This window comes from Eleginops maclovinus, chromosome 6, assembly GCF_036324505.1.
Source record: "Eleginops maclovinus isolate JMC-PN-2008 ecotype Puerto Natales chromosome 6, JC_Emac_rtc_rv5, whole genome shotgun sequence".
NCBI classification, from domain to species: Eukaryota; Metazoa; Chordata; class Actinopteri; order Perciformes; family Eleginopidae; genus Eleginops; species Eleginops maclovinus.
The window spans coordinates 16,367,113-16,393,640 of NC_086354.1; the positions used below are offsets into that span (position 1 = coordinate 16,367,113).

A 26,528-nucleotide genomic window follows, 5' to 3' on the forward strand; every position below is an offset into this window, starting at 1 on the left:
CCTCTGATAAAGATAAAACTATTTATAAGTACTTGATAAACTCCACTATACACCAAAATGTATGTTTTGTTTAATATTTTCTTGTAATATACCAAACCTACAAAGCCAGTAAAGCTGCCAATGAAATGTGACGGAGTAATAAATATAATATTTGCTTCATAAATTTACTGGAGTATAAGTATAATATGGAAATACTCAATAACTTAACATTGAACAGTACGTCAATGAATTAAATTATTTTAAAATAATTGTGTCCCCTAGTTAAATCAATCAATGCTTTAACTCAATAATAAAAGTCCCTGAATCATAACAATAGAGTCATAACTAATAAAAAGCAGATGACACCTTAATGTTCTCTGAATATATTTAATCATTTATCCAGCTTCGACTGGCTGAAAGTGGAAAAAACCAGAATTCAGAGCACCAGAGCGTCTGGTAAAATTCCTCTTATCAGCTTCCTGTGCGACACTCACAAAGGGTTAACCTCCTCCACCATTCCTGCAGTGAGTAGGTTCGCTCCGCCCACCTCCCACGCCTTGTTGTGAGTGGGCCGAGGCCTGAGCGGAAATACCTGCAGGGATTATTCACTTATGAGCTGTGACGCAAGCAAGACACTCCTTAACCCGGCTACCTGTGTGATGATGACAGCAGCCCACTCACCTGTTCACAAAGGGGTCACACTTCCTGCGGGGGAGTTGTACCTGCTCCCATGAACAGCATGTTCTGCTCTACTAACATTACTGTATGGCCAATGACTCTCAGATGATGCTCTGACGTTGGAGCAAAAGTATTTCAAAAGTACTTATTCGGAGTGATGAATTACAAGGATTTTATAAGTTATTGAGAGAGCAAATCTTCAAGATAGGATAGTTTTAAAAAAAAGGATAACGTATAAGGCAATAATAAGGATGTTATATTATTAATTTGTCTTGACAGATATTTGATTTTCCCGTAGGTTGAAATTCTAAAAGATTTACAGCCTTCTAGATTATCGTTTATACAAGGATCCCCATAAGAAGCACATCCACTGCTCCTAGTACTAGGATGGGTTAAATGCAGAGGACCAATTTCACTGTGTGTGCTCTGCTGTGTGCATGTGTGTGACAATAAAGAGGGTTTCATCCTCCGATTCTATCTATCTATCTATCTATCCGGTCATGGCCATAGAAATAAATCAAAGAGATACAATAAAAATACACACACCTTAAGATACAAAAACAGTTGTTCATACAAAGATACAAACAGATATGCAAGAGGGAATTTAAGAATGGAGTGTTAACAGACAAATAACATAAACATAGATTTAAAGTGAAACTAAAGCAAGCAGATTCATTTTGTAAAACATGAAGAATTTAAGGATATTAAAATGACGCAAACACACTGAAGCTAGAACTGCAAACATGGACAATTTCTGTTATTTATTACATTGTCAAGTCATTATTTTGTCCAGCTATTCGCTTTGACTGAATAGCACTTATCAAATTGTCATTTATAGAAACAATTCTTAACACTTTTCAAAGTATAAAAAATGTGGTTTGTTCACTTGAGAAATTACTTGAATTATTGATTGTCAGAATACAAGAGGGTCATTTTTTAGTGACTAATATATAAGTCATTCATGTTTCTGCACCAGCACGGTAAAGCATACAGCATGTACCGGATGGAGGGCTGTACAACTTAATTAGAGCTTCATTCATAAAATTGACATCCATATATTTGATCAAGAATTCTGCACAGCTTCTTCTATTGTAAGCCTGTCAATCAGTTTTAAACCAATATCTGTTTATAGTTCAAGATCAAGGTTAGACTACACTAATATTGTTATAACTAATGTCGAGTTAAATTCCAGTGGTGGTGGCTGCTTGGGATAGTTTCCGTATCACGTGATTCATGTTCAGTAACAAAAGTCAGAGAGGAAAAATGGATTGTAAAAGGATGAAATCATTTCTAAGGTTCACAACATGTTTCTAATCTAAAAATATTCTGCTTTAAACTAATGTGTGTGGGCTTTTGGTCTTTCAAAATCATTTTCACTATGTTAAAAAAAACTGTTACGCACTTGTTTCATTACATTTATTAAACCATAGATGAATAAATACATTTAGTTTTTCAGTTAAGGACATCAATAAAACAGCAGACACTCAAAGCTTCATTCAAAATTCTGCATAGAAGCTTTGAATGTGGAAATAAGACAAATGTACAGCAGTCATTTTAGGCTTTTCTCTTATTGGAGTGCACATAGTGCCGGGGATTTTTTTTAAAAACGCCATTAATATGCAAGTACTGTTAAATGGATACATAAGCCTGGAAAAATATAACATCCATAAAGATTAGAATATAACAACCTAATCTTTATTTAGTTGTTTATTTTACTCTACTATGAGCTGTAAATCAAGAATATTTAATCATTTCTGTAGTTAATTGACATGGATACTGTTTTGATTTGTAAAGGAACACTGTATTTATTTACACTAACCCGTTTAAATTAATGAAGTTCAGGTTCAGCTCAGGTTCAGGTTATTTATTGGTGCCTGTAGGTAGATTTAGGTTGCAGACAAAAAGACAAGGGATCCTGATCCATTCTAAAAACAACGCAGACAACAAATACATCTCGAATAAAAGTAAACCCTGCTCTGTCACCTCTTAAAACATTTAAAAAACAGAAGAACAAACGAGGCCATTCAAAGTTAATAAATAGATGAATAGGCATCTGTGTGACACCGCTACGACTTATTCATTTGTGCGATAGCTGCCAGAATAAAGCTGTTTTTATACCTCTTTATTCTACAAACACGACAACTAACCTCCAGCCCTAAAGAAGATTCTAACCAGGTTAAACTAAATATTAGAAACTCCTCTCACTCTAATGCAACACAATTCAACAGAATTGAAAAAAACCAACAATATTTAATTACAAACATAAACAGGACATTACAACCTTCACCACGTTGCATTAGACTACATTTAATTTTAGCTCAGTCTAACTCCAGCGCTCAGCTGACAGTGTATGTTTCATAGTAATCTTTTTCCCGCTTAATCTGTATGTTTGATTTCTGGTTCAACTAGACGAGCTGTGACAGGTTTGTCAGTTACAGTCAAGCCAATGATAAACCATCATCCCACTATTATCCATGTCATATGTGGAGAAAGTCAAGTTGAAACTTAAATTACGACTAACAACGTGCCGTACAATTATTTGGCTATTATTCAACTTGTTTTATTCTCAGGCTCGATACCACTCACAGTAGCTGTGTGTCGTTCATGTTGATGTGTTAGAACCATTGACCGTAAATGTTATTCTCAGTTCTTTCGATGTTATCTCACAGCATCTCCTTGGCACACACAGATGAGTGAAATCTTAAGCTGGCAACGGTTAAGAAGAAGTCAAATTAAACACGAGCATTTCAGGTCACGTACGCAGCTTTTGGGATTTTTGTTTTTCCTCAGTCAACTTTTAGCCCGTTTGATTGTGGCGGGTGTTGAAGTATTTTTCCACACATGATGTCACATTTGAAAGCGCTTTAGTGAAGCTGTGCAGCGTTGCAAGGTGTTTCCTTCTAAGAGCCCTGTCTTTTACCTCAGTTAGAGGCGAATGCATCCGTTGAGTATTTTCACTGGCCCCTTTTTGAACTTGTGCTCTGTGCTGGGTGGTACCAAGTCAAGAGACCTGCGGAGGTGGATGGTACCTTATCTGAGTTTGACATTCAAATCCTCTCGAGCTCTCAGCCCCCCCACATTTATGCAATCATCTACATTGAAAGTACTGTTTTTCTTTTATCAAAAGAGTCACAATACCATCTGTTTATCATTGCCCTACACCTTTAAATATGTAAGCTCCCTACGAGCGGCAGCCAGCAACAGTCGCTCTTGTTGATACATTTAGTTTATATTTAGTTATACTTAGTTTATACTTAGTTATTTTAGTTTATATTTAGTAATATTTGATGTATATTTAGTAGTTTAGTTATATTGAGTGTATATTTCTCCTTCCTTCTTTGTATTGAACTGTTGCACCTCAATTTCCCTCGGGATAAATAAAGCTTCTTGAATCTTGAATCTTGAAGAAAGCCAAGTGTCAAGGTGCACAATTCAACTATAAAAATAAGATAAGAAATGTCTTGTTATCTGAACATGGACTTGTAGGAATTAATTTTTTACCTTTATTATTTTCATTTCACCCTGGCTGTATGTCTATGTGTACATGTGTATGTGTGTGTTTATATATAGATTTATCTTTTTGTTTATCCTGCAACTGGATGACCACCGGTAGGGCTATTTTCTGTATAAGCTATGCTTTCTGCCCTCCCGTTTCTTCTAATTTTGTTTGTTTCTTGGATTCATACATTGTCTGTTCTAATATTGAAATAGTAGAATACATTTTTAAAAAATCAAACAATCTATCGAACAACTTCTCTACCCCGGATCTAAAACTAATGATCTTAATCTCCATTGCAGGCAAAGTCTTTCTATAGAGGGCTCCAGCTGTGATATTATTCTGAACACACACTTCAGCCAGAAAGTCTCCGCTGCTACCAAACCAGCCAACATGTCCCTTCCCCAAGGCCTGCTCTCAGCAGCGAGGTGCAACCCGTACTCTCTGTGTAAGACATTCGGGCTGCTGCAGGAATGCAGGACTGCAGAGGAGCGCAACACCAAACAAGTGCGTAGGCTTCAAATTATGATAATTGCATGGCTTACAATTTTGATCCCTAATTCAACATTTGCTGTATTTTGTAAGTTAGGTTGTAAGACCATATGCATACCTTCATAAAACCCTTGTAATGCTTCTAACTGACACAGGTTTGGTTGTTTATATGCACAAAACAAACATTCAAATCATCTCTCCTTGGGAAGCTTATATCAATATTCTTAATAAATGTCAGGCTTTCTTTTAGAAAAATATAGTATGAAGGTGCTGATTTTGTATATAAGATATATTCATTCTCGTGAGAACATGATGCCCGTATACGAGACGGCCCCACGGACATAAACAACAACGCAACGTCGGAGCTCTGTAAAAAGAAAGCTTTCTATTCCATCTGACGGTCTATTCTTTTGGAGTAATTATACCGTTTCTGACGAACAGAAATATTGTTTTCTGGCATCACTTTAAAATGTACAGGGGAAATTGGCATTTTGGTCTGAGGGTGCAGCTCCTCTGTTACCCGGTTTAGACAAAACCCTGAATGTAATGTTCATTTATTCTTCATGAATTCATATTAATTCACAGGTGCAACTATGGAACATGGTTCGTTGTTTTTGCTTCTTAAATTGTAGAATAATTGATGTGAAAGGTTTAAAGGAAACGCAATGCTAAAATGCGCCGCACCTCTCCATGAACTCACACACTTGTGACTGTTGCGTCTCTCACTGTTATAACTCTGAGGACAAACTCTGTCCACAGACAGATGAGTAAACACCTGGCTAAGTACTGATAGCTGCTTCTGTCGTAGTTCCCGCTACAGTGGGTGTTTCCAAACCACATTAGGCCATGATGACAAACACACACACACACACACACACACACAGAAGGTGAAAAGCCACACGCTGTCTCGGCTGGTAATAAATAGTCTCTGTGGAGCATTATCCAGCATTAGTCAGTAACCGGTGCATTCAGTCTGTAGTGCAGAGACATCATAAGTTTACAAGTTGGTGACGTGTATGTTTCATTTCTTGAATCTGTATTTCTATTTGCTTTAAACAAATAGAAATTAGCGTTGGCAGTAATTGAGGGTTCAAGTAACTTGGCGGTAACTTGAAGTAAATGGATAACACGGAACCAATCGGCAACGCCTTATTTTTTATAGCTGGTTGTCCTTTTACCAGGATTTGTGTGAAGAACTTAAAACTATACAGTATGGAAAATATATTCATTAACTTTATCATTTTATAAACTGTAGGTGAAATTACTTCTGTGTTTGATTACGCTGCATACACAAACACAGAGAATCAGGCTGCAGCTAGCGATTCAAATAAAAACATCAATTGTTCGGGCATCAATAATGCTTCCAATCCAGTTTGACATTTAGAAATGAATTTTATCCAACAAATTCTCCAAAACCTAAAGAAAGGGATTTAACTGAATAAGAGAGGTAGGTTATTGTGCATATAAAAGGTCCACAAAGCCTAAAATAAAAAAACACTTCAATTGTAGTCCTTTGTTTTCTTCCGTGACATAGTGACATCACTATGTAACATTCTCAATTATATTGGCTAGCGCTCCATGAGTTAGTTCTAAGGGGCCAATCACAACAGAGCCAGCCAGCTACCAATCAGAGCAGACTGGGCTCTGCTTTCAGACAGAAGGTGAAAGGAGGTGCCAATCAACTAATTGACATTGAAATAAACATCACGGCTTTATTTCTAAAACATCATATCACTAAGTCTCTTCCTCCTCTCTGCTCTCCTTCAGACGGCTGCCTCTGATGCCCCGTATAGTGCTGGAGGTTCAGGAGTTTTAACAAGACACCGCCTCTCTCTCCTGGAAGCCATTGAGGGGCTTGGCCAGGCTGGCTCCATGGGGCAGGACGTGGAGGTGGCGGTCCAGAGAGTTTACTCCATCCCTGTGCCCGACTGCTCTCCTGTGTCCATCCTCAAGCCCAGACTCCCCACCAGGTCTTCCTCAGCTTCTCCCCTGGCAGCAGAAAGCAAACACAGGTATTGTTGGACTAGCTGATAATTGGTCGAGTGAGGCCTTTTTTTTCTCATTTGATGCCAAGCGAGCCTGGGGAACAGATGAGTCACATTTTATCCTCTGTGTTCCCCCACAAATATAAATGACGCTTACTGTGAAAAAAAAGGTCCTGCTGGTTTCCTTGGTCTCAGGCTTTGCATGCTTCTCCTTGGTGGCACAGTGTTTCAGTGGTTCAGCTATTGTTCACAGTGCAGCGGGCCCCACAAAGTGCTCACATTGTCTGCAGCCATATGGCATTGCTTGACACAAACAGGACACAAACATTACTAATCAAACCCAGCCTTGCTGTGAGTGATTCTGGCCAATTCTCTGGAAATTCAGCATGATGTTACAGAATCGTGCACCAGCAAGACAGAGTTGAGCTGGTGCCAGCTAATGCTCCGCTGGGTGGAAGAGGTTTGAAACAGCATTTATTAACTTAAGGCTTTGAAGAAAACGACACGTATATTTTATGAGGGTGTAAAACCGTCATGTCTCCGTAATACAGAAATTGAACTTCAGTTGGGGGACATTTTGGTTACTTCATCTGAAGGTGAAGTCTTTTCAGTATATCGTGTCAGTGAACAACAGAATATGAAAAATAAGTCCAATAGCAGAACATTTATTACCATCCTATTTGATAATCAAAGGATCATTTAATGCTAGGTATATCAATAATAAGCTTTCAGCATATTGTAATTTAAGTAGGATGAAATAAATCTTCTGCACATCCTCTTGGGCAGTTGTCATCCTTTAGAAAACCATACCCGTCGCTGGAGTCTTTGGCCAATCACAGGTCACTCCAGAGAGAGAGAGAGCTTTCCTATTGGCTGATCTACAAATGCTGACGCACTCGTCTCTCCAGAGAGTGAAAGGCTGATTCAACTCATGAATATCCAACTGGAGAAGTCTCTAGTGGTCTTACTGGGTATGTCAGACCTTTTCACTTAAAAAAACAGCTGCTTGTTATTACTGGAAACAATGCTTATGAGAGTGGTGAGATATTGTGGGCTGTCAAACCCAAACCATGAGTTGAAAGACCCTAAAGTGCTGTAGAGCTGAGTGTTGATCCTCATTGGGGTTTATCACTATGATAATTATTTTACATCACATGCAGTTGTTGCCTCTAATAAGGAGGTAATGAGATAAGATAAGATGCAAGATCCCAAATTGGGAAAATGTTTTGTTGCAGCAGCATAAAAAACAAGGCATTGCACATAATGAGAAATTAAAATATAAAGATCTCAAAATACACATAGAAATAAACCGGCATTAGAGTAGAAAATATACCAATGGCTGTGAGGATAAAATATCTGTAAGCTATCTGACAAATAAAACACTATTAATGGGCCAATTTTCAGTCAACACAATATAAAGCAGGATATTATTTACATCAAGCGTAAGGAATGGAATATTAAATTACATATAAATGTACAGTGTGAAGTTATATGTCCAGTTAACAAGAATAGAAACTAATGTGTTAGGTTTCTGTTTTAGTTTCTTTGGTCTGTCAGGATTACCAAAAAACTGAAGTCTTAATTTAACCACACTCAGTGGGCGGTTGATGCGTTGTTACCGGAAACAACAGCTGGATTCTGGCGAGATCACACTTAAATCTGACTTAAATCAGTCAGACTTTGAGTAAGTTCAAGGAACTTGTTCTGATTGGCTTCAACAAGAGTTTAATTAACAGATGATTCATCCAATCAACTGTGAAGTATTTTTATAAAGCATTTGTACTGTTTACAAACAGTTTTCAATGACAAAGTCTCAGGCTCGCTGCAACAAATGCTCCGGTGTTGTCAGGTAACAAGCATGAGCTAAGAAAGTACCCATTCAATGTAGGAGCAGATCTGAATCACGGGGCGGTTGCACGTTTTTATTTTTTCACTTTTGGAGACGGTGTTGCCAAAGGTCGGCACTCTTGAAATTATCTTTTGGGTTTTTTTTCCATGGTTGTTACAAAAACAGTGATATATACAGCTTTTTAGACTTTATACGTACTTCCATCTAGTCGCAGGAAGTCTGATCACCGCCTTAAAAAACTAAAGCTAGCTTTTGTTCAACAACGCCTCCTCCTTCAGTGAGATGGCTGAGATTTACTTTAGTGGTCTTGTTATAGTTAATGAATAATATAATGTTGTATTTGACACAGGTCCAACGAGCATGACCTTTAGTTGCCTGGCACCCCCCACCCCAGGCTTGTTGTCTTAGTTCTTTGCTGACTAATAAAATAAATGCATTGGTTCCTCTTGAGAGGCCAGAGGGGCTCTGTGTGGTTAAAGGAGAGCCCCAGTCAGCTGACAGGATAACTGACTAACTGAGGGTGGGTTGCATCGTGACACTTGCTCTCGCCATGTGGCTTCTGCAGCTGGTAAACAAACGCTGCCCTCTGACCGGAAACACTCCCACACTTCCCTCCCATCTGTCTCTAACCAAACCAGATTCAACAGGCTCCGCATGTGGTGAGAGGACGAATGTTAGGAAGTGATCACGAGGTCTGACTCCAAAATGCGTAGGCGACCATGTCTGCCTATTGTCACACTTATAAATATTTTAAACAGTTTTTAATTACACCATTTTATTTGCTGTATGATTTGTTTGCTTTTATGCCGGTTTATTATAGGTTTTGGATTGAATAACAACTTCTTTGTACTGGCTGCTTTAAGTACTTTTCCAGGATGCATGCCTGCTTTGCAGCGGTGGTTTAATTCGCAGAGACTTTTGCCCCATTCTGTGAAAACACAAGGACAGTTTGTAGCTCTCAGTTTGTGTCCCCAGCCTCTATGACTCACTCCCCTGGTCTGCAGGCTGATTTGATCCTTTTGTTGTTTAGCCTCCATGTTAACCAACACACATGGGAGGGAAGCCAGTACGATATTTATGCCTGAAGAAGACGTTAAGTTCCCGTAAATTCAGAATAGAACAAACAAGAGGATTAACTGTTTGCAGGAAGTGAGGAGAGGCTAGTTGAGGTTTTTTTTTCTGTTGAGAAGGAACACAATGTGCTGCGAGGATCCTGTTACAACCATGTTTATCACCCTGCCTGCACTGATTGGTGGACAACACACAGAAAGGAATCCCGCCTGTCCGCCCCCCCACCAATGAGGCCTCTCTTCTGTATCCTTAATGTGTGGGTCACTCACTTGTGTGCATCGCCAAGTAATGTGCACGTGCACAGAGTGTACGTGTGTGTGTGTGTGACTGTGTGTGAAGGAGTGTGTGTGTGTGTGTGTGTGTGTGTGTGTGTGTGTGTGTGTGTGTGTGTGTGTGTTTTCACAGGCTCAGTGGATCGTAGTTCCTGGAAGAAAACCTGAGTTGCTCAGAATTCTGAGATCACACACAAAAACAAGTTCCTGAAAACGGCCGGCAACTCGCCAATGAAAGGGTTTTTTTGGGGGGTGGGGGGGGGGTCGCTGTTTGAGGAAGTCGGGCTGTGAACAGTTATTAGGGGGGACAGAATAGGGAGGTGGTTGTTTATGTCAGGCTGGTACAACCAAGCGTCTCATCACCCTTTTCTTTTCTATCTGTCAAGTGTCATATCTGATTTCATATCACGGTTCTGCAGGTTCAGACAAGCTGCACTTGAAGTGAAAGTGTATAAACATTCCCACCACATGCGACTCCGGTAGCTGTATTTATATTGTCGAGGGAGTGTTGATTGATTTATCAATTTAGTCTGATACATTTTTATAAAACGGTAATTTACATAAACTCCTGGTTTCACACATAAGGATTACATACTGAATACAGGTTCAGCAACATGTATATCTTTTTTTTAATCTATAAACAATCCCTGTTTTGAGAAGGACAGGTCTGGTGTGATTTCTGCTTTGCTACTTTCTACAAATCCTTTAAAGAAAAGCACACCAACAATAACCTTATCCTCCTAACCTGTTCTCTATATCCAAAGTCTGATGTATCTTATTCCTCTGCACACTTATCATCCTTTAACATTCCTGCTTTGTTATACAGAAATGATTACAGACTCATCATTGAGCCACAGTGTTGATCTGGGTCACATGGTTCTACTTTTTGCTGAACACGCTCCCTGTGTATCGATCCCACTAACCCCGCCCCGCTGCTTGCAAAGACTCCCATCAAACTCAAAAACTGTGACGCACTTTTAAAGACAAACATCTACAATACAAAACACTGAGTTTGTAAACTATTAAAAGACAGAAAGTGTCATTGTTGTTAGTTTCTTCATGGAGGACTTATTTTGTAACATATTTAATGCATTAAAGGTTTAGCTGTTTCCTGCAACTATAGGCAGTGTCTACATTTGCATTATAAATCTGCCTAATCTAAAACATGTTTTTAAGTAAGCAACTCATAATCAATAAGTGCTTAAACAATCCACAAACAGTTCAATGTCAATCATTTTTAGAGTCATTTATCAAGTGAAAATTACTTAATTTTTTGGTTTCAGCTACTAAAATGTGAAGATTTGCAGCATTTCTCTTTTCTAAATCACTCCCAACTTTTGAACTGTTGGTGGTGAAGTATTTCAAAAGCGTCATTTTGAACATGTTGACGTTTTGTGGACTAACCAGTAAATCAGAATACCTATTAATCAACAAAATTTAAAAAAACATTAGTTATTAGTTAGAAACATGATGACAGGGTTCATGGTAGTTCATGTTTTTTTTTTGGAATTGCTTTTTTCCCTGAGGCATTTTCTTGTCTTTCTTGACAAGGTGTCCAACAGTCAATAAGTGACTAAAGTGATAAACAACACCATGTAAAAATGGGCTGGGGTCTGCTCTGTACTCTACATTAAACGTATGACCTCATGTTTACAAGATCCATGATCATTAAACCTCCAAGAAACAATATTTTTATTTTTATGTGTGTTTGTTGTTTTAACAATATCTAGCATAGACCTGATTTTATATTTTGAAGAAAGCAAACAACTGAGAATAATCTTGAGGGAAAACAGCGGCATTCACCACCAGAAGTCATGTCAGGAATGTTATTGAGATATCTATTTCCAGGTCCCTCAAAACAAACACAGGCAGACCCAATGTTTACCAAAAGGAGACATTTATAGGTCTAATCAGGTGGTTGAAAACAGACTCAAAACGTTCCGATCTCTTAGCTGGTCACATGCATGCACATGTATGATGGGCACGCTGTCAGTCCTCCTCCCTGTTTTCTTTTTCCTCCTTCTCCACTTCTTCCCTGGCCGTTGCTTGTCTAACCAGGGGATTTGAACTCTCTGTTTACTCTCAGGGTTGGTACAGGGCTTTGTCTGGGCTTGACTGGCTGAGAAACTGGAGCCTTTAGCAGTTCCTCACTCAGTGGGAGCAGCAGAGTGCAGGAGTAAACAGCAGGACACTGCCTCACTGCTTTGTGGGCCAAAGGTCTTTTCTGTCAGCAGCAGCAGCCTGTCAAACCGGCCTCCAGCATTTACACTTGTCACAGTGGCGGGGCTAAGCCTTAACTGTGTAGCGTTGGTGTGTCACTGGGAGTAGTGGTGGTTCACTCCTATAATCGGCTCGTTTTCATAAAACAATTGGAGATGTTGAATTAGTCGACTGATTCATTCTCATCCAGATTCCTAGTAGAGTAAGAGTGCAGCATGAAACAAAGCAGCACACCAAGCAAACGGAAATGACTCAAATTCTTAACTTAAGGTGCACTAACCAGTTGGTTCCAGCTGAGTTCGCTCACTTGCTACCATATGTTGGATGTTTAAACTTTCAATTATCCGAGAGCTATGAGGACTTCCTGCTCATGTTGGCTTAAAAGTTTAAAGGCACTTCAAGGACTGACAAAGAACTTGAAGGTCATTATCATTCAAGTTTAAGAGGCCAATTCTCCAAAGGATTACGTGACTTCTTGGGCCCTTTAACCTAAACAAATAAGACAAGGAACCTGCAATGTGTCATGAGCTACTTGCACATATTTAAATGAGGTAATGTGCGTTCGGTTGGCGCTAAGTTGGCCCACTCCCATGCATTTTCTATTCAAATGAGCAGTCCATTTCACAAAGATCACCACTTATAGCTACTTGCAGTTACACTGAAACTATTAGCCTCTCCAGAGAGTTTGTGGTAACTGAAGTGCGTTTATACTGACAGGCTAAGTCATTTAAATTGCTTGCCTGAGGTTTGGAGGAATGCCCCCGCTGTCTGTCTCAAATGTTATCTTTTCTTTTCCTTCGCTTGTGTTCTACCCACTTTGTGTTTGGCGCAAAGTCAACATTCATACTTTACCACTTGGAGAAATGCAATTAAACACTAAAACAGGCAAATTGCACTCACCTGTGAAATGTTGTGGGTGTGCTGTAATATATTTTTCCTGTAAGATAAGATCATCAAAATATCTTTGTGGAATCTGACCTTGACACCGGGCAGATAGCGGGTCAAATCAATTATTTGTGAATTGACATTGTGCGAATTGCACCAGTTTCCTCTTTGTGTATTGAAAATAATCGCAGCAGAAAAGGAATGTCGTTATAAGTCGGTTCCAGTTTGGTTAGTATTCAATTCTGATGCAATTTACCTTGTGATAGTGGTCACACACATAGAGAAGTAGCAAAAAATAAGCCTGCTATCAAGCAACCATGCACATAATTGGTGAAAGATGCTGCTCTGTAAAAGAAACTGTGATTTGTTTCGACCACAGACCATTTTTACCATGATTAAGAAGTACTAATATAAAAATCATTGATTCAATGTAGTCTGATAGTGTGTTTGTGTTTGTTTCCCAGGCTCTGTGTGCTGGTCCAGGATGGATATGGAATGTTCAGCGTGGTCCAGCTCCACCTCCTGCCCTGCAAGGATGACCTCCGTCAGTACTGCCACATGTGGCAGGGGAGGACATGTGTGCTGAGAGGCATTAAGGTGGTGCAGCGCGTCACAAGAGAAAGGTGACTTGCACACACACACACACACACACACCTGCAACCATCCCTCCAAGCCCAGGTAGCTTTTGACCATCATTTCAGCCCAGGGCCTTGAGTAAACTTCAACCTGTGACCTATACCAATCTGAGATATGGATTCTGCTATGAGTGAGGTTATCTTATCTCGCTCTAAAGCCATCTGGAAAAATAACCCCAGGGCAGTGCGCTTAGAGGCACTGAGCTTCAAGCTAAAGAATCAGACATTGGCTCAATTTTATTTATTAACACATATACAGGTGTATAAAAAGACGGTATGATTCTTAGGACAAAAAGATACCTTCCCCTATAAAATATCTATAGTCATCCTTAAAAAACATGATATATAGAAAGATAAAAGACAGATGATTCACCAAAGATTTGAAGCTGAGCAGTGATACAAACATTAATATGGAAGTGGGTTGCTCTAAAGAGATGGTCCTCTTTATCAACTGCAGATTATGAAGCTTTAAGGAATATGAGTGAGTGTGTTTAGTTTGAAATGTGTGACTAATATCCAGTATTTTAAACCACAGCCAAATCCCCATGTTCATGCTTGAATGCCCTTGAGTGAAACACGGGATCATTTTATGTTTGCAGTTCATATGAACCTGATCATGCTCTCCTGCGGCCCGAGCAACGGTGTTTACATGTAAAGTGATACTGAGGCGCACGCTGTCCGTCCCTTGTGAGTTTCCATAGTCAGGGTCCCAGATTAGAAACACTGACATGGGAACATTGAGAGACCGGCTGGGGGTATGTTTACATCCTTGGTATTTTCGATGTCGCCGCGACCTATAATGTCTCCGGGGGTTTACTGTGGTCAGACTGTGATGGATGGGCTATCTCCACCGCTCACACATGGGGCGCTATTACGAGCTCAGGTGGAAAAGCACTTGGGCCTGGTCTGGATAAATCGGGCATTCGTTTTTTTCCCCCAGTTTCTAAGAACTAGTAAATATAGTCCTTCTGAGGATATCATTTGAGCTAGATAATAAAGTTGATACCACCGAATGGTAGACATAAAGCCACAGCCAGGCATATGTAAGCTTAGCTTAGCATTCAAGACTGGAAACAGCTAGCCTGGCTCTGTGTCAAGGTGCATAAGCCCCTTAACACCACGTTCTGCATTCTGTTCTTTAGTTTTTGTCTGTCTTGAACAATTTAGATTTAATTAGTGAGGTTGATGCAGATTGTTACATTCAAACTGAGACAGGCTAGCCCCTCCACCCCTTTGTTGTAATCGTAGCTTCTGATCGTGGTTCAAGTTTCATATTCACCACAAGAGAGGTATCAATTGGCAACAACCTTTAAAGATTATAATGTCGAAGATGTCCAACTCTCTGTAACAATGTTAGTCATTGAGGTGTGTGTGGTTTCTATCCAAACAATCAGATGCCACAATGGCACCTGTGTGTGAGGGGTGTGAACTGAGAAGCTATTTCTACGGAAAGTTGCTTACTTTGGGATGTATGCTGACTCAAAAGAACAAAAGCATTGTTCTTGCAGATCACTTTAAAAATCAGGAAGAAAATCATGAATGAAGAAAAAGGGCATTTCCTACTTTTAAAATGTCTATTTATTCTATTTAATATTCCACACCTCTCACACTTATTGTACATATTATATCCTGCTTTATGTTTTGTTTTTGTTCATATTTTCTGTGCAATTTTTGTCACAAATGTATATTTTTTTATGTTATTGTATTGTAACTATATGGCCTTGTGTTTATGCTGCTGCAACGTGAACATTTCCCAAATTGGGATCAATAAAGTAATTCTATTCTATTCTGTTGTAAATCATCTTCCAATGCTATTTAAGCTCATAAGTTGGAAAGTAGTATTAGATTGAGTAGAATCTCAAAATAATTGGTAAAACTAATACTAGGAAATGTAAAAAAGATTTGATAGTGAGAAACAAAAGACGGTTGCCTCGTCACTCCTCCAACCCATCTCCAATTCCAGCACCAAGGCAGACCACATCGTCCCTCACTTCATTCGTGCTACATTTGAATCCAAGTGGCATTAACACATTTGGAAAAATGTTCAATCCAACTCTCTTTCAGTTTTAGAAACCCTGAAGAAAATAATCACAGAAGAAATGATCTCTTAACAATTAATGGTCAAAGTTTTAACATTACTATTGTAGAAACTACAGCTTGTGTCTTAAAGGTGCATTTGCTCAGTTTAAACTGCGCTGAAAGAGTCCTGTTAGTTTGTTGTTACTCATCCTCCTCCAGCAGACCTCACTGGACTTGATGGGGCTGCAGAACCAGTTCCACACAAAGAGAGTCTGTGATTACAGGCTGACTAACAACAGGCTGTTACTGCTGACTGATATGACAGCACACGCAAGCACGCACGCACACACACACACACACACACACACACACACACACACACACACACACACACACACACACACGGATGAATAAGTACCATTTACCGGCCAACCTGGGGAAAAAAATGAACCAGGAGATGGATCTTCCCTGTTAGAGTTCATTCTTACCTTCTAATTATTTAATCCTCCCAGATTCAGTTTGACGTAAATGAAACATCATAAAGTCCGGGATGATGAAATGTCGATCTGTCATTATCCCAATTAAGAATGTGGTGAGAGAAGACACACATCAGTAATCTGAGCTTTTTACATGGAGCGGTTACAGTCATGTTTAATTCTTTTTGTAATACCTTGTTTTCTTTTTGCCCCACAGTGATATTGTGATTTACACAGGGTGTGAGCTTTTCTTTCCCAGCCTTCATGTCTGAAAACCTGCTTTTAAAGACGTTTTGTGTCTATATGCTCTGCCAGCCCGAGCATGCTGTCTGCTTCACATTCGTTAGAAGCAGCTCTATCTTAACAAGATTCGTGTTTCAGTGGAACTGGCTCTGTCTTTCAATTTAAGCCCACTATTCAATAGTCACCGGGGGGCTGACTATTGAATAGGGCACTTAATTGGAAAGACACAGACCCCCCCCCCCACCCCTCCTTACTCTTTTTTTCTGTCTTACTTTCAGGAGCAGCAGACTTTTCAGCTTGATAGATAGTCTGTGGCCTCAAGAGATGCCTCTCAGAGATCATGGAAACACACTGAGTGTGTCCAGCGTAAGCATAGCAGGAGGCTTGCATCCTCACCATACAGCATATAATCCTCACCTGCACCTAATGTTTATTTTTTAATAATCAAGTGATCTGCTGACTATTTTCCAGATTTAGTTCTTTTTTGTTCTATAAAATACCCATCAACTCCTGAAGCCCAAGGTCATATGGTCAAATTGCTTGTTTTGTCCGACATGTATAAAAGATGTTATACAAGAGCAAATCAACACAATTAAGAAACTGGAATTATAGACTTTTTGGCATTTTAGCACTCAAAAATGACTTAAATAACTGAATGATTTTAGATGACAATTTGATGTCGGTTTACGGTGTCATCCTTTTCTTTTTTCGGACAACTTTACAGGGTGCCCCATATTTCCAGCCTTATTTATGACTTTTTTTGCAGTAAAACAGAAATGTACCACAACTGCAATCAAGATATAAGTGAAGAACATAACACATGAGACACATAAAATACATTTCAATAAGTTACATTGCATCTGCAAAGTAATACAACTTTGGCCAACTGACAAAATCTCAGTGCCAACAACAAATTCAGCACATGAAAACATGCTGCAAATACAAAACACACAAACAATTTCAGAAGTGCTCATTAAGGAGAGATTTTGATTCAAATGTAGGAATCTGGAGATGCTTTTTGCTCGTGTTTTTTATAGGAAAGCAGGCCTGCAGGTCCAGCTCCGAGTTTCTGCTACCTGCTATCTGGTCAGGAGAGCTCAGTGGAACGCACCGAGGAGCAAACTGTGTCCCCGCTTTACCTTCCTCCCAAAAAACGCACCTTACGAGACATACTGCAGGTGAACGCTTTCTCTCACACACATTACATTTTCTGCCAGTTGGGATTACTTGTCTTCAGCACGTCATTCTCAAACATGTTCTTTTCTTTTTCAGAGTGAGATCAAAACCTGTCGCTGCAGTTTTGATGCCACTGTTCTGTACAAGAGAATTATTCAGGTACTTTTTCTCTCATATTTCTGAAAGATTGCTGATTTAACTTGACTTCAGAAGAACACGATGAACACTGTGCCTTTTGGAGCTCCTCATTCATCTTTTACAGATCATTTGAACCAGCAAACTGATAAGGCCGAGCTCTGACGTAGAAAGCCGCGTTCATATCACTGTGTGTATGACAGTCTGTGTGAGGCCCATGCGTCCTCAACCATTGATTGGTTAGACCTTTAAACTTTGACCGAGATGAGATAGCAGCACAGAACAAAGTGATGGACTTTGCCTCGTGCACACACCACTAAAACACTTCATGATGGTGGTGTACAAGTAACCAGCAGTGTGTGTTGACCAAATAATCTATTCAAGCTGGGGTTTCTTTGTGTTTTCTTTTGTAAATGACATCCAAGTTGTGCTTGTTTACTGTTTCCTTTTGAGCTGTTTTCTTTCTAGGTCAAGCTGTTTCTAAGTACTTCTCAGTTTGTTCTTTGTGCGTCTGTTTCAGAGCAGTGATGTAGGCCAGCGTGAGGTTTGGTTGGTGCTCACAGACCCAAGTGTTCAGCAGGAGCAGCCCGAGAGGTCGTGCAGGCGAACGGTGGCCCTGTGTGTGAGCACTTCCTGTGCGCTCACTTCCTCTGTCGTCGACGCACTAAACTCCCCCGCTGCCTGTCGCATGTCATTCAGAGATGCCATCGGAGAACATGGTAGATCTTCACTGCGTCCTGACATGCCATTCAGCCTCTCTGTCAGGAGGTGTTTTATCTTATAGGACTGAGAGCACACGTCACCCCGACAGAGGCAGAAAAAAATTGCTGCATTAAGTTCATCAAGTACTTAACCTGAGTATTTCCATTTTCTGCTCTTTTATTGTCACAGGCAAATAAAGAAAAGAGCAAAACACTGTTCCTCCAGTACTGCAATAGAACATGCCTTTTGAAAGGCAATTAAAATGCTTTGATAAACACAATTGTTGCAATGTAAAATGAGTTCATTCTACAATATACTATGACTTTTAATTCCAGAGAAAAATGTTGTACTTGTATCTGGAAGCTATAGTTACTAGGTAATTGAAGTGGCGGTAGGGATACTAGTACAACAATGTAAAAATACTCATTTTGTATGTAATTTATTCCTCTTATTTGAAGGTAAAGCTGTATGATTTACTGTTCTATGTATACTTAATTTCTAAAAAGTAAATGTAGTGGTTAAATGTCCTCTGTGACACAGTATTGGTCACAAACTTTTTTTGGCTCCAAAGGGAGTTTACTTCATTACTGCACCTAAACTAGTCAGCTGATTATGAGATCAGGAACCTTTATTGATACATTTTGAGTCTTTCCTCTTCAACAATATTTCAATTTCTGATTTCTATATCCAGGTGTCCTCCTGTGTGTGGAGCAGTCAGTTGTGGAGATTTGCTCCTCGGACCCTGAGGGCAATACTGGGTTCGGTTCAGAGTCGCAGTTGCTGCCTGAGAAGAAGACCCTGCCAAAACCTGTGAGACTGGATCCTCTCAGTCCCGAGGTCATACCCAACTCCCTCTGCTCTCTCTCAGGTCAGTCCAACCCCCCCCCCCTCACTGAGTCTGTGGTTTTTATTTAACGCGCGCCTCATCTGAAGTGATTCCTGCAGAACCAGCCTGATGCGTGGTTTTCTCGGGGGAAGAAAACCACTTGTTTTTCATAAATTTACAACTCAGCAAGAGGCCTTGATGTGGCTTCAAGGCATCGCTTTCTGCTGTTTGTTATGCAGTGTCCTCAGGCTGTCATTGTTTGGGATTTTATGAAGTGAAAACACATGCAATTTGGTTGAATTCATCTCATCTATCATTGTGTCAGTGAAATAAACATGCCTGCTCCCCAATATGTCCCTAAATTTCAGATTAGGGGAACAACAACGAGACGAGGATAAGTTGCATTTTAACTCTAAATCTCTGTTGCATACAGACAGCATATGTGCAATTACGTTACAATATAAACTCACTTTTCAGTTATTAACAGAGTATAAATGAAAAGTATTTGTCAAATATTGATTTGCTTTCTTAGTTTTATTTCAGACGATGTAAATGTGTTGTAAATAAAGCTGCATAAACCAGACGATTATCTGCATCTGAGGACTTTGTGTCACAGCGGAGGTTATAGTTCACACTGTGAAGCCTCGTAGTTCTGGCCCCTCTGGCTGTACATGTTTAGTCAGGTGGCTGCAAGAAAATAAAACACATTATCTTTTGCACTCGTGCATGAATACTATCTTTGGGAAATAACCGGTGGAAAAAGCTTAAGACCGGAATGTACCGGAGCCGTTTATCAGAGTTAAATTGGGTATCTTATGGTGTTAAGTGAGAGAGAACTCTGCTGCGTTTATCTCTGCAATCTCAGATAAAACCGGAGGGGATGTGTTTATCTCTTACATCCTGTCACAAACATACACACACTCCAAAACCTATGTATAGATCATTTGTGTTTGTGGCATCAATATTTTAAACGTTTAGAATCCAATGCAAATAAAATACTATGAAAAATAGGCGAATAAATAATAAGTGAAAAAGTACACTTTGCATTGCTGGTTATTGTGTCTTAATATTTGATTTTAACTCTTTAATTTTGGCCTGCAGGCGTGATAGTTGGTGTGGATGAAAACACAGCGTATTCATGGCCTGCCTGCAACCACTGTGGGAGTGACAGTCTAGAGATGATAGCTGAAAAACCGTGAGTTCTCAGGTATGATCAAAATTGCTCAATGCAAAGAAACATCATGGCGTTCACATTTTTTTGTTTTCTTTCGACAGACAAAACTTCAGCTGTGTGTCTTGTCAGTCATCGTTGGACAAACCAGACACAAGGATTCGACTGGAAGTGTTCCTGAGTTCTTCGATGAGTAATTGCACTTTGAAAGTTAAGGTGAGAAAAACAGTGTTTTAAGTATGAGCTTCAAAACAAATATTTGGATCAAGCTTTGAAAATCTATGTGCCTTACTCAAGTATTATTTTACCTGCATTTTTAAAATAATATATAGATATTTATTCGTTTTCTTGTCTTGTTTGATAATAATTGGGCTGCAACCATTGATCATTGTTGTTATTCATTAATCTGCTGGTTCTTTCTAGAGTGTTTGGTCTATAAAATATCCATCCCAGTGTCTCAAAGTCCAAGGTGATGTCTTTAAATGTTTAGTTTTTTTCAGTCTGCGCCCCAAAGATATTTAATTGTGAATGCAATATTAAAATTGCTGCATACATAAGAGGGGTATTGATCTTCTCATCTCGTAAAAATGTAGTAGTTTTATAGAATTCACAAAATGTTAAACTATTTCTTTATGCTGAAAAAAGGGAGGTATCAATAAAAATACAAAATAAATGTAGTGCAACAAGTACACTCTACAAAGGATGGGAGTAGGCTTGGTTCAAAAGTTTAGATAAACAAACACCAGTCCTGTTGAAGTGTCCTTGATCAAGACAGTGTTTCCTCCCTAGTGCAAAGCTGCACACTAATAAGCTGATGTAATAAAATCCTTCAATGAATGTGCATCTGCATGATTTTATTATGTAAAACCTGCTCTGACTTTGTAATCAGAAAACTGAGCAAGCCAAACTGATAAAACTATCAGCGCTCTCTTTATCAGCCCGCTGCTAATCCAGCCCCTTCTGTCAGTCTGTTATTCACCAGCGAGCACACACTGTGAGCGCTGCTTTTGTTTTTCATTAACAGCATTAAGGCGATAATTAAAAAGACATTAAAGGCAAATCTTTTCATCTCTCCCGACAGCTGCAGGAAAAGACGATCATGTCCATCCTCAACACTGGTGCACTGGAGGGTAATGAGGTACAGTTGCTACAAGCCATTGTCACATAACTAGGGGGTTAAATGCTCAGTGCATTGATCTTATGTCAATATGTCCTGAAAGCACTGTCATCTGCTCATGTCAGGGTGATAAAGCCTGCACTGAACCAGAAAAATCCCTGAGTCATGCTTGTCACTGATAGAGTTAAAGGAATTTGCCGCCAAAACTGTGATCTAATCGTCCGCCCACCTCTTTTACTGGTTGCATTTCCTTTGGTTTGAAGTTAGCATGCAGTTTTTACACTAGTAATGTTGTATTTTGTTCCATGTATAACATACAGCTAGTGGAGATGTCTTGCCATCTTGCAAACACAATGCTATTTGCATTGTAGGCATTAATGCATTTGAACAGGGGAACTGGTGAGTGCAGAATAAATAGTTAAATCAACAGAAATACTGCTGACATAGGGAAAGTGCACAGGTCAGGGCCTTAAGTGCACTCAAAATAATCTTGCAACTTCAGCAGATTTAAAAACGAAATATTGTTGTATGTGCAGCTACATGTTTTAAAGGGAGTTGTCTAAAAGAAATGAGCTGTCAGCCTTAAATGCTTTTAAATAAAGTTTGTTTCAGTTCCCAGGTTACGATGTGGAGAATGTTCTGGGAAAAGAGGTGGGCCCCCTCGCCGTCTATGTCCGAGTGGTCACCAGGAAACCTGCCCTCTGGATCGGCCTGGAAGAAATCTGCCTCTGAAGCTGTCAGAGCAAGTAGCTAATGTTATCAATCCTCATGCCTCAGCAGGCTCCAAGGATCTGCTCGCTAGGCCTCAGTCCCCCCTCCCCCCTCTGAAGGCCTCCCTGACAGCTCGGGGCTGAGCTGAAGTGAACCGGCTGCATAGACAAGGTCTTGTTTGTGTTAATGATATGTGAGACTGTGGACCAGGAGTTGACAGCCCAAGGGTAGACCATTGGCATGCGGTCTGTCAAAGCAGCCCACGTGCTCCGTCAACTATATCGGCCTTTGGCTGTAAACACTTTTTGGAAGTTGTCGAGCTAAATTTTTTTACCTCTGTATTAAAAATTTCTGAATCTGTGTCAATAAAAGAATGTATTTTTGCTGAGTTGACTTTGTATTTCCTGTTGCACATTTTCACTTCTTCTGTCCTCCTCCTACGTCAATATATTACATGCAAAGACAATTCACAGACCAGGATATTTCTGCACCTTTTCAGCGATTTTATTATAGATTCCATAAACAAAAAGGTTTTCAAGGTTTCATACAAACTATATAAAAGATCATGCTCTGGCTCTTATACAAAGTTTGGAATTATAAAACATATACCATGTCAGGTATAACATCATGTAAATGCAGTGGTAAAATAATTTAATACAGAGAAAAATCCCACAAAAATATGGCAGCAACATCATATATTTTCCAGTGCCATTATGGTAAGCTTAAAATACATCTGGTACAGATGGTAAAAACGAAATGTCTGTTGAGGTAAGTCTCCTAAATGCTCAGTTCATAGGATCATTGATCTGTCACCGTCTCTGTGCACTCGCAAAGGAGGAGTTGGGCATCTGCTTGAAGAAATCTCTGAGCCCGGAGAGCTCTCTGGTTAGCTGCTCGATAGTTTTATGAAGCTTGTCGTTTTCAGAGCTCAGTTCAAGCAACTTCTGCTGCATATCTATGTTGCGCCTCTTGGCTTTATCCCTGCTTTTCCTCACTGCAACATTATTCCTCTCTCGCCTCTGTCGGTACTCCATGCTGTTCCTGTCCACCCTCTTTCCCTTCTCTCTGCCCATCTTTCTCGGGGAGGATTTGGCCGAGCTGACATTGGAGGCAGGCTCCGGGGTGGTGGGGGGAGTTGGCTGCCCGGTGGTGAGGAGGCTGACGGAGGTCTGTGCGCAGCTCTCGATCTGGGACGGCAGGGGAGAGCAGGACATGTCGCTGTCACTCCAGTCGGACTCCTGCTTGATGGGTGCGCTGAACGCCACCCTTTCCATCCCGCTGTCCGCCTTCCTCTCTGCGTACGCGGCTGACAGCTGCTGCATGTCCCCGGGCATCGCAGGGCTCTGCATGTTGTAGAAATCCGCCTTCTCCTGCTTCACAGTGTTGAACAGGTCCAGGAAAAGCTCATCGTTGCAGAGCTCCAGGTTTGGCACGGCTGTCATAGACTCGATATACTGGCTGAAGTCGATGGCACTCTCGTCGTCGTACATGGCAGGCGCGGCGGTGCTCAGCTCCACCATGGTGCCGTCCCCGGCCGGACACTCGCTCCTGATGCCAGGCTTGCAGACCCCCTGCTGCGGGGCGCACAGCTTGTTGCTCTCGTAGAAGTTAGCAGGCTCCATCGCCCAACTCATATTGCATCGTGGAGACACGCAGTGTGAGTCCAGGCTGTATATGTCACACATGAACACTGGTAGATTGCCCACGTGTTTTGGGAACGATATAAACTTGTTAAAAAAAAGTCACAAAAAGACGAGACAGCACTGCAGCTTCACTCTCTGTGCACACGCCCTTTTTCTTTGCTTTGTTATTAATATAAAATATTCTTTAGGTGTTTAGCCCCTTGTTCTTGGCTGTCAGGCTGCTGTCATTGACAACTCTTGACACTTCTCTGGGGCAGCCGTACTTTCGCGCAGTGTTTTGTATTGTTGTCCCACTGACGTCACACGTGCCGCCCTCTCACGAGCCAGTCAAGTCAAAACGGGGGTCACGTGGTCTGCTTTAACCTCCCATTTGAGGAGAGAGGGGCGTTCCGCTCGTGCCACCCCCTTTTTTTTTACTACGATTGTATGAATGGTTCAGAGTTGTTTACATAGTGAGGTTCTGGGTGTTTGTCACTTAGTTTAATTTGTAACCAGCTCTATAAATGTCTCTCACAAACAAGACGTTTTGTACTGAAGCTAGTAGTAGTACAAGTAGTATGAACTAAATGTACTTTGTAGTTTCAATTGTAAAAGTACTCATTGTGCAGAATATCTTAAGGTATATTATTATATTACTGGATCATTATAACTGATTCATTAACATACAACTGCTACATCAATGTTTGAGTGGATTTATAAATGGGCCTATTTTTCAGTTTTAGTGACCACCTTTGGCCTTCTACTACAAAATGTCTTTTGTAGAGACGCATACCAACCAGGAAGATATGCATCAGGCAAAAAGACACATAAAACAACTAGAGAAAGATAGACAATAGCTACAAAAATGGACGAAAAAACCAGAAAGAGACACAAAACAAACAAAGAGAGGTTAAATGGCTACAAAGAGACAATAAGGCATTAGATAACAGTGATAATTAACAGGTGTTTAAATAAATCTCAGATGTGGACAGAGGTAAAAATGACTGCTTGATTAATTTACTGACTGGGAATACAAAGCACCTATTTCTACAGGCTTATCCATTAGTTGTTTCAGTTTGTCTAGTCAATTCTGTTGTGCCAAACAAAACCAGCACTTCAGAATGTTACTTTGGGCTCTGAGAAAATTCTTTTCACTTTTTTGTAATCCACTTTATTTTCTAATCACTTGCAGCCCTAGTTAAAACTTGCAGGGAGGTTGACTTATGCTGTTTGTAGTTGCTTTACATAGAGAAAGACAGCAAATGTACGGAGGGAAACCAGACACACACTTGTGAAACAAATAAATAAACTTGAACATCAACATGTTGTTACATACAGGAAACAAACTATACAGGTCCAATCTTACTAACTAAACACAGTGTTTCAAATCAGATAGATCAGGGAAACAGGAACAGATATTTTGTAGTTTATTTTTTATATATACAGCCATATTTATTGATGTTAACTTAACGAAAACCTTTATTTACCCTGTCATCAAAAGTTACTCACATCATAACATGGTATTACATACTTTATCAACTCTTTAACAATCTGTTTACACCTTAGTTTGTATGTTATTCATTCCCATTATGCATGGTCATTTACCACCTGTTTACATTAACTTAATTATTTGCCTACCACAACTTCATATCGTTTTAGTTTGTGTTCTATTTATAATTTGGAGGGAAGCAACCCAATATTTTTTGGCCAAAGGCTGCTTAACTGGTGAATACAATAAGGAATTTGGTTTTACAATAATTATTTATTACAGACAGATACGTTTTACAAGTATTAATCATGTGTAATAAATCTGAGTTATTTTGACATCAGTTAATAAAAAATATTTGGGGTTTTTTTCGGTTTTATTGCACTGAGTCATGTTTACAGAGCATTTCGATCATACCACTTTAAGTGACACATGTTCTAACATTTCTCGGAAACGCTCCTTATGATTTCCCCCTCAGGAAGTGTTCTGTACTTTTCCTCTGTCAAAGCCCTTTTTGAAATGAAACTACGCCACATGGTGGTCAATGAGCGCACTTGCAGTAGTAGGTCTGATTTTGATGCATTATTATGAATGACGATGATCAAATATATTTAAAGTTGACACTTCCTCCTCAGAGGGCTTATTTTGCAACACGAAGAAAGACTTACTCTTTAAAAATGTTCCTACTCTTGTTAGATATTTTTCTCCTAACCTTAACTGATTTAAACAATTTTTGAAAAGGACTATTTCCAGCACCATCAAACATTTGCCCCTTCTTGTCTAAAATAATGAATAATGAATTAAGCGAAAAACAGCAGACCTTTTTTTTAGTTTTCCTATAACAACATTTTTTTTTTAAAAATGCTATTGTTATTCTGCTGAGTTTTATTAATATTTACACATATTTATTAATTTGCTCTTCTCAGTAACATTTGTTTTCCTGTTCTCAGGTGACGTTTGTCATTTTTCTGTAATTTTGTATTGTAACCCGTATCAATAAAGCAATACAAAAAAAAGTTGATTTATAGTTGGACCAAACCATATAAGCTCAAAGGGTATCTATGATTAAAAGGTCACGTGCAAGAAACGCATATCGTAATTCTTATAGAATATAGAGTAATCTCTTTAGCTTCAATTGTTGTTTAAACTTCTATTTAATATATTGAGGCACTTATTGTATCTAAATTAAAGCTGTGGTTCTTTAATCTCAATATTAACCCCCCTTTGCGGTGGAGGAATCGTCCGGAAAGAAACGAAGATCCTGGCTTGCTATTGGTCCAAA

The 26,528-nt window shown here is 39.7% G+C and overlaps 2 protein-coding genes across 5 annotated transcripts in view; one reads left to right on the forward strand and one right to left on the reverse strand.

Annotated features, from left to right (window-relative positions):
- spidr (scaffold protein involved in DNA repair) overlaps positions 1 to 22,526 on the forward strand; it is a 38,891-nt gene extending 16,365 nt beyond the window's left edge. For all 4 annotated transcript variants that reach the window (XM_063885364.1, XM_063885365.1, XM_063885366.1 and 1 more), the window contains 12 exons: positions 4,456 to 4,660; positions 6,413 to 6,657; positions 13,392 to 13,550; positions 16,579 to 16,666; positions 17,338 to 17,478; positions 17,573 to 17,635; positions 18,132 to 18,330; positions 19,005 to 19,181; positions 20,241 to 20,334; positions 20,415 to 20,526; positions 21,392 to 21,448; positions 22,040 to 22,526. In XM_063885364.1, coding sequence (XP_063741434.1) covers positions 4,456 to 4,660; positions 6,413 to 6,657; positions 13,392 to 13,550; positions 16,579 to 16,666; positions 17,338 to 17,478; positions 17,573 to 17,635; positions 18,132 to 18,330; positions 19,005 to 19,181; positions 20,241 to 20,334; positions 20,415 to 20,526; positions 21,392 to 21,448; positions 22,040 to 22,159 — 1,660 coding nt within the window. In that variant the 3' untranslated portion in view covers positions 22,160 to 22,526. The remainder of the gene's footprint in view (positions 1 to 4,455; positions 4,661 to 6,412; positions 6,658 to 13,391; positions 13,551 to 16,578; positions 16,667 to 17,337; positions 17,479 to 17,572; positions 17,636 to 18,131; positions 18,331 to 19,004; positions 19,182 to 20,240; positions 20,335 to 20,414; positions 20,527 to 21,391; positions 21,449 to 22,039) is intronic.
- A 92-nt stretch (positions 22,527 to 22,618) lies between these two features.
- Positions 22,619 to 24,045, reverse strand: cebpd (CCAAT enhancer binding protein delta). Its single transcript, XM_063885369.1, has one exon. The coding sequence runs from the start codon at positions 23,821 to 23,823 to the stop codon at positions 22,948 to 22,950; it is 876 nt and encodes a 291-aa protein (XP_063741439.1). The 5' UTR covers positions 23,824 to 24,045; the 3' UTR covers positions 22,619 to 22,947.
- Between the last annotated feature and the right edge of the window lie 2,483 nt (positions 24,046 to 26,528).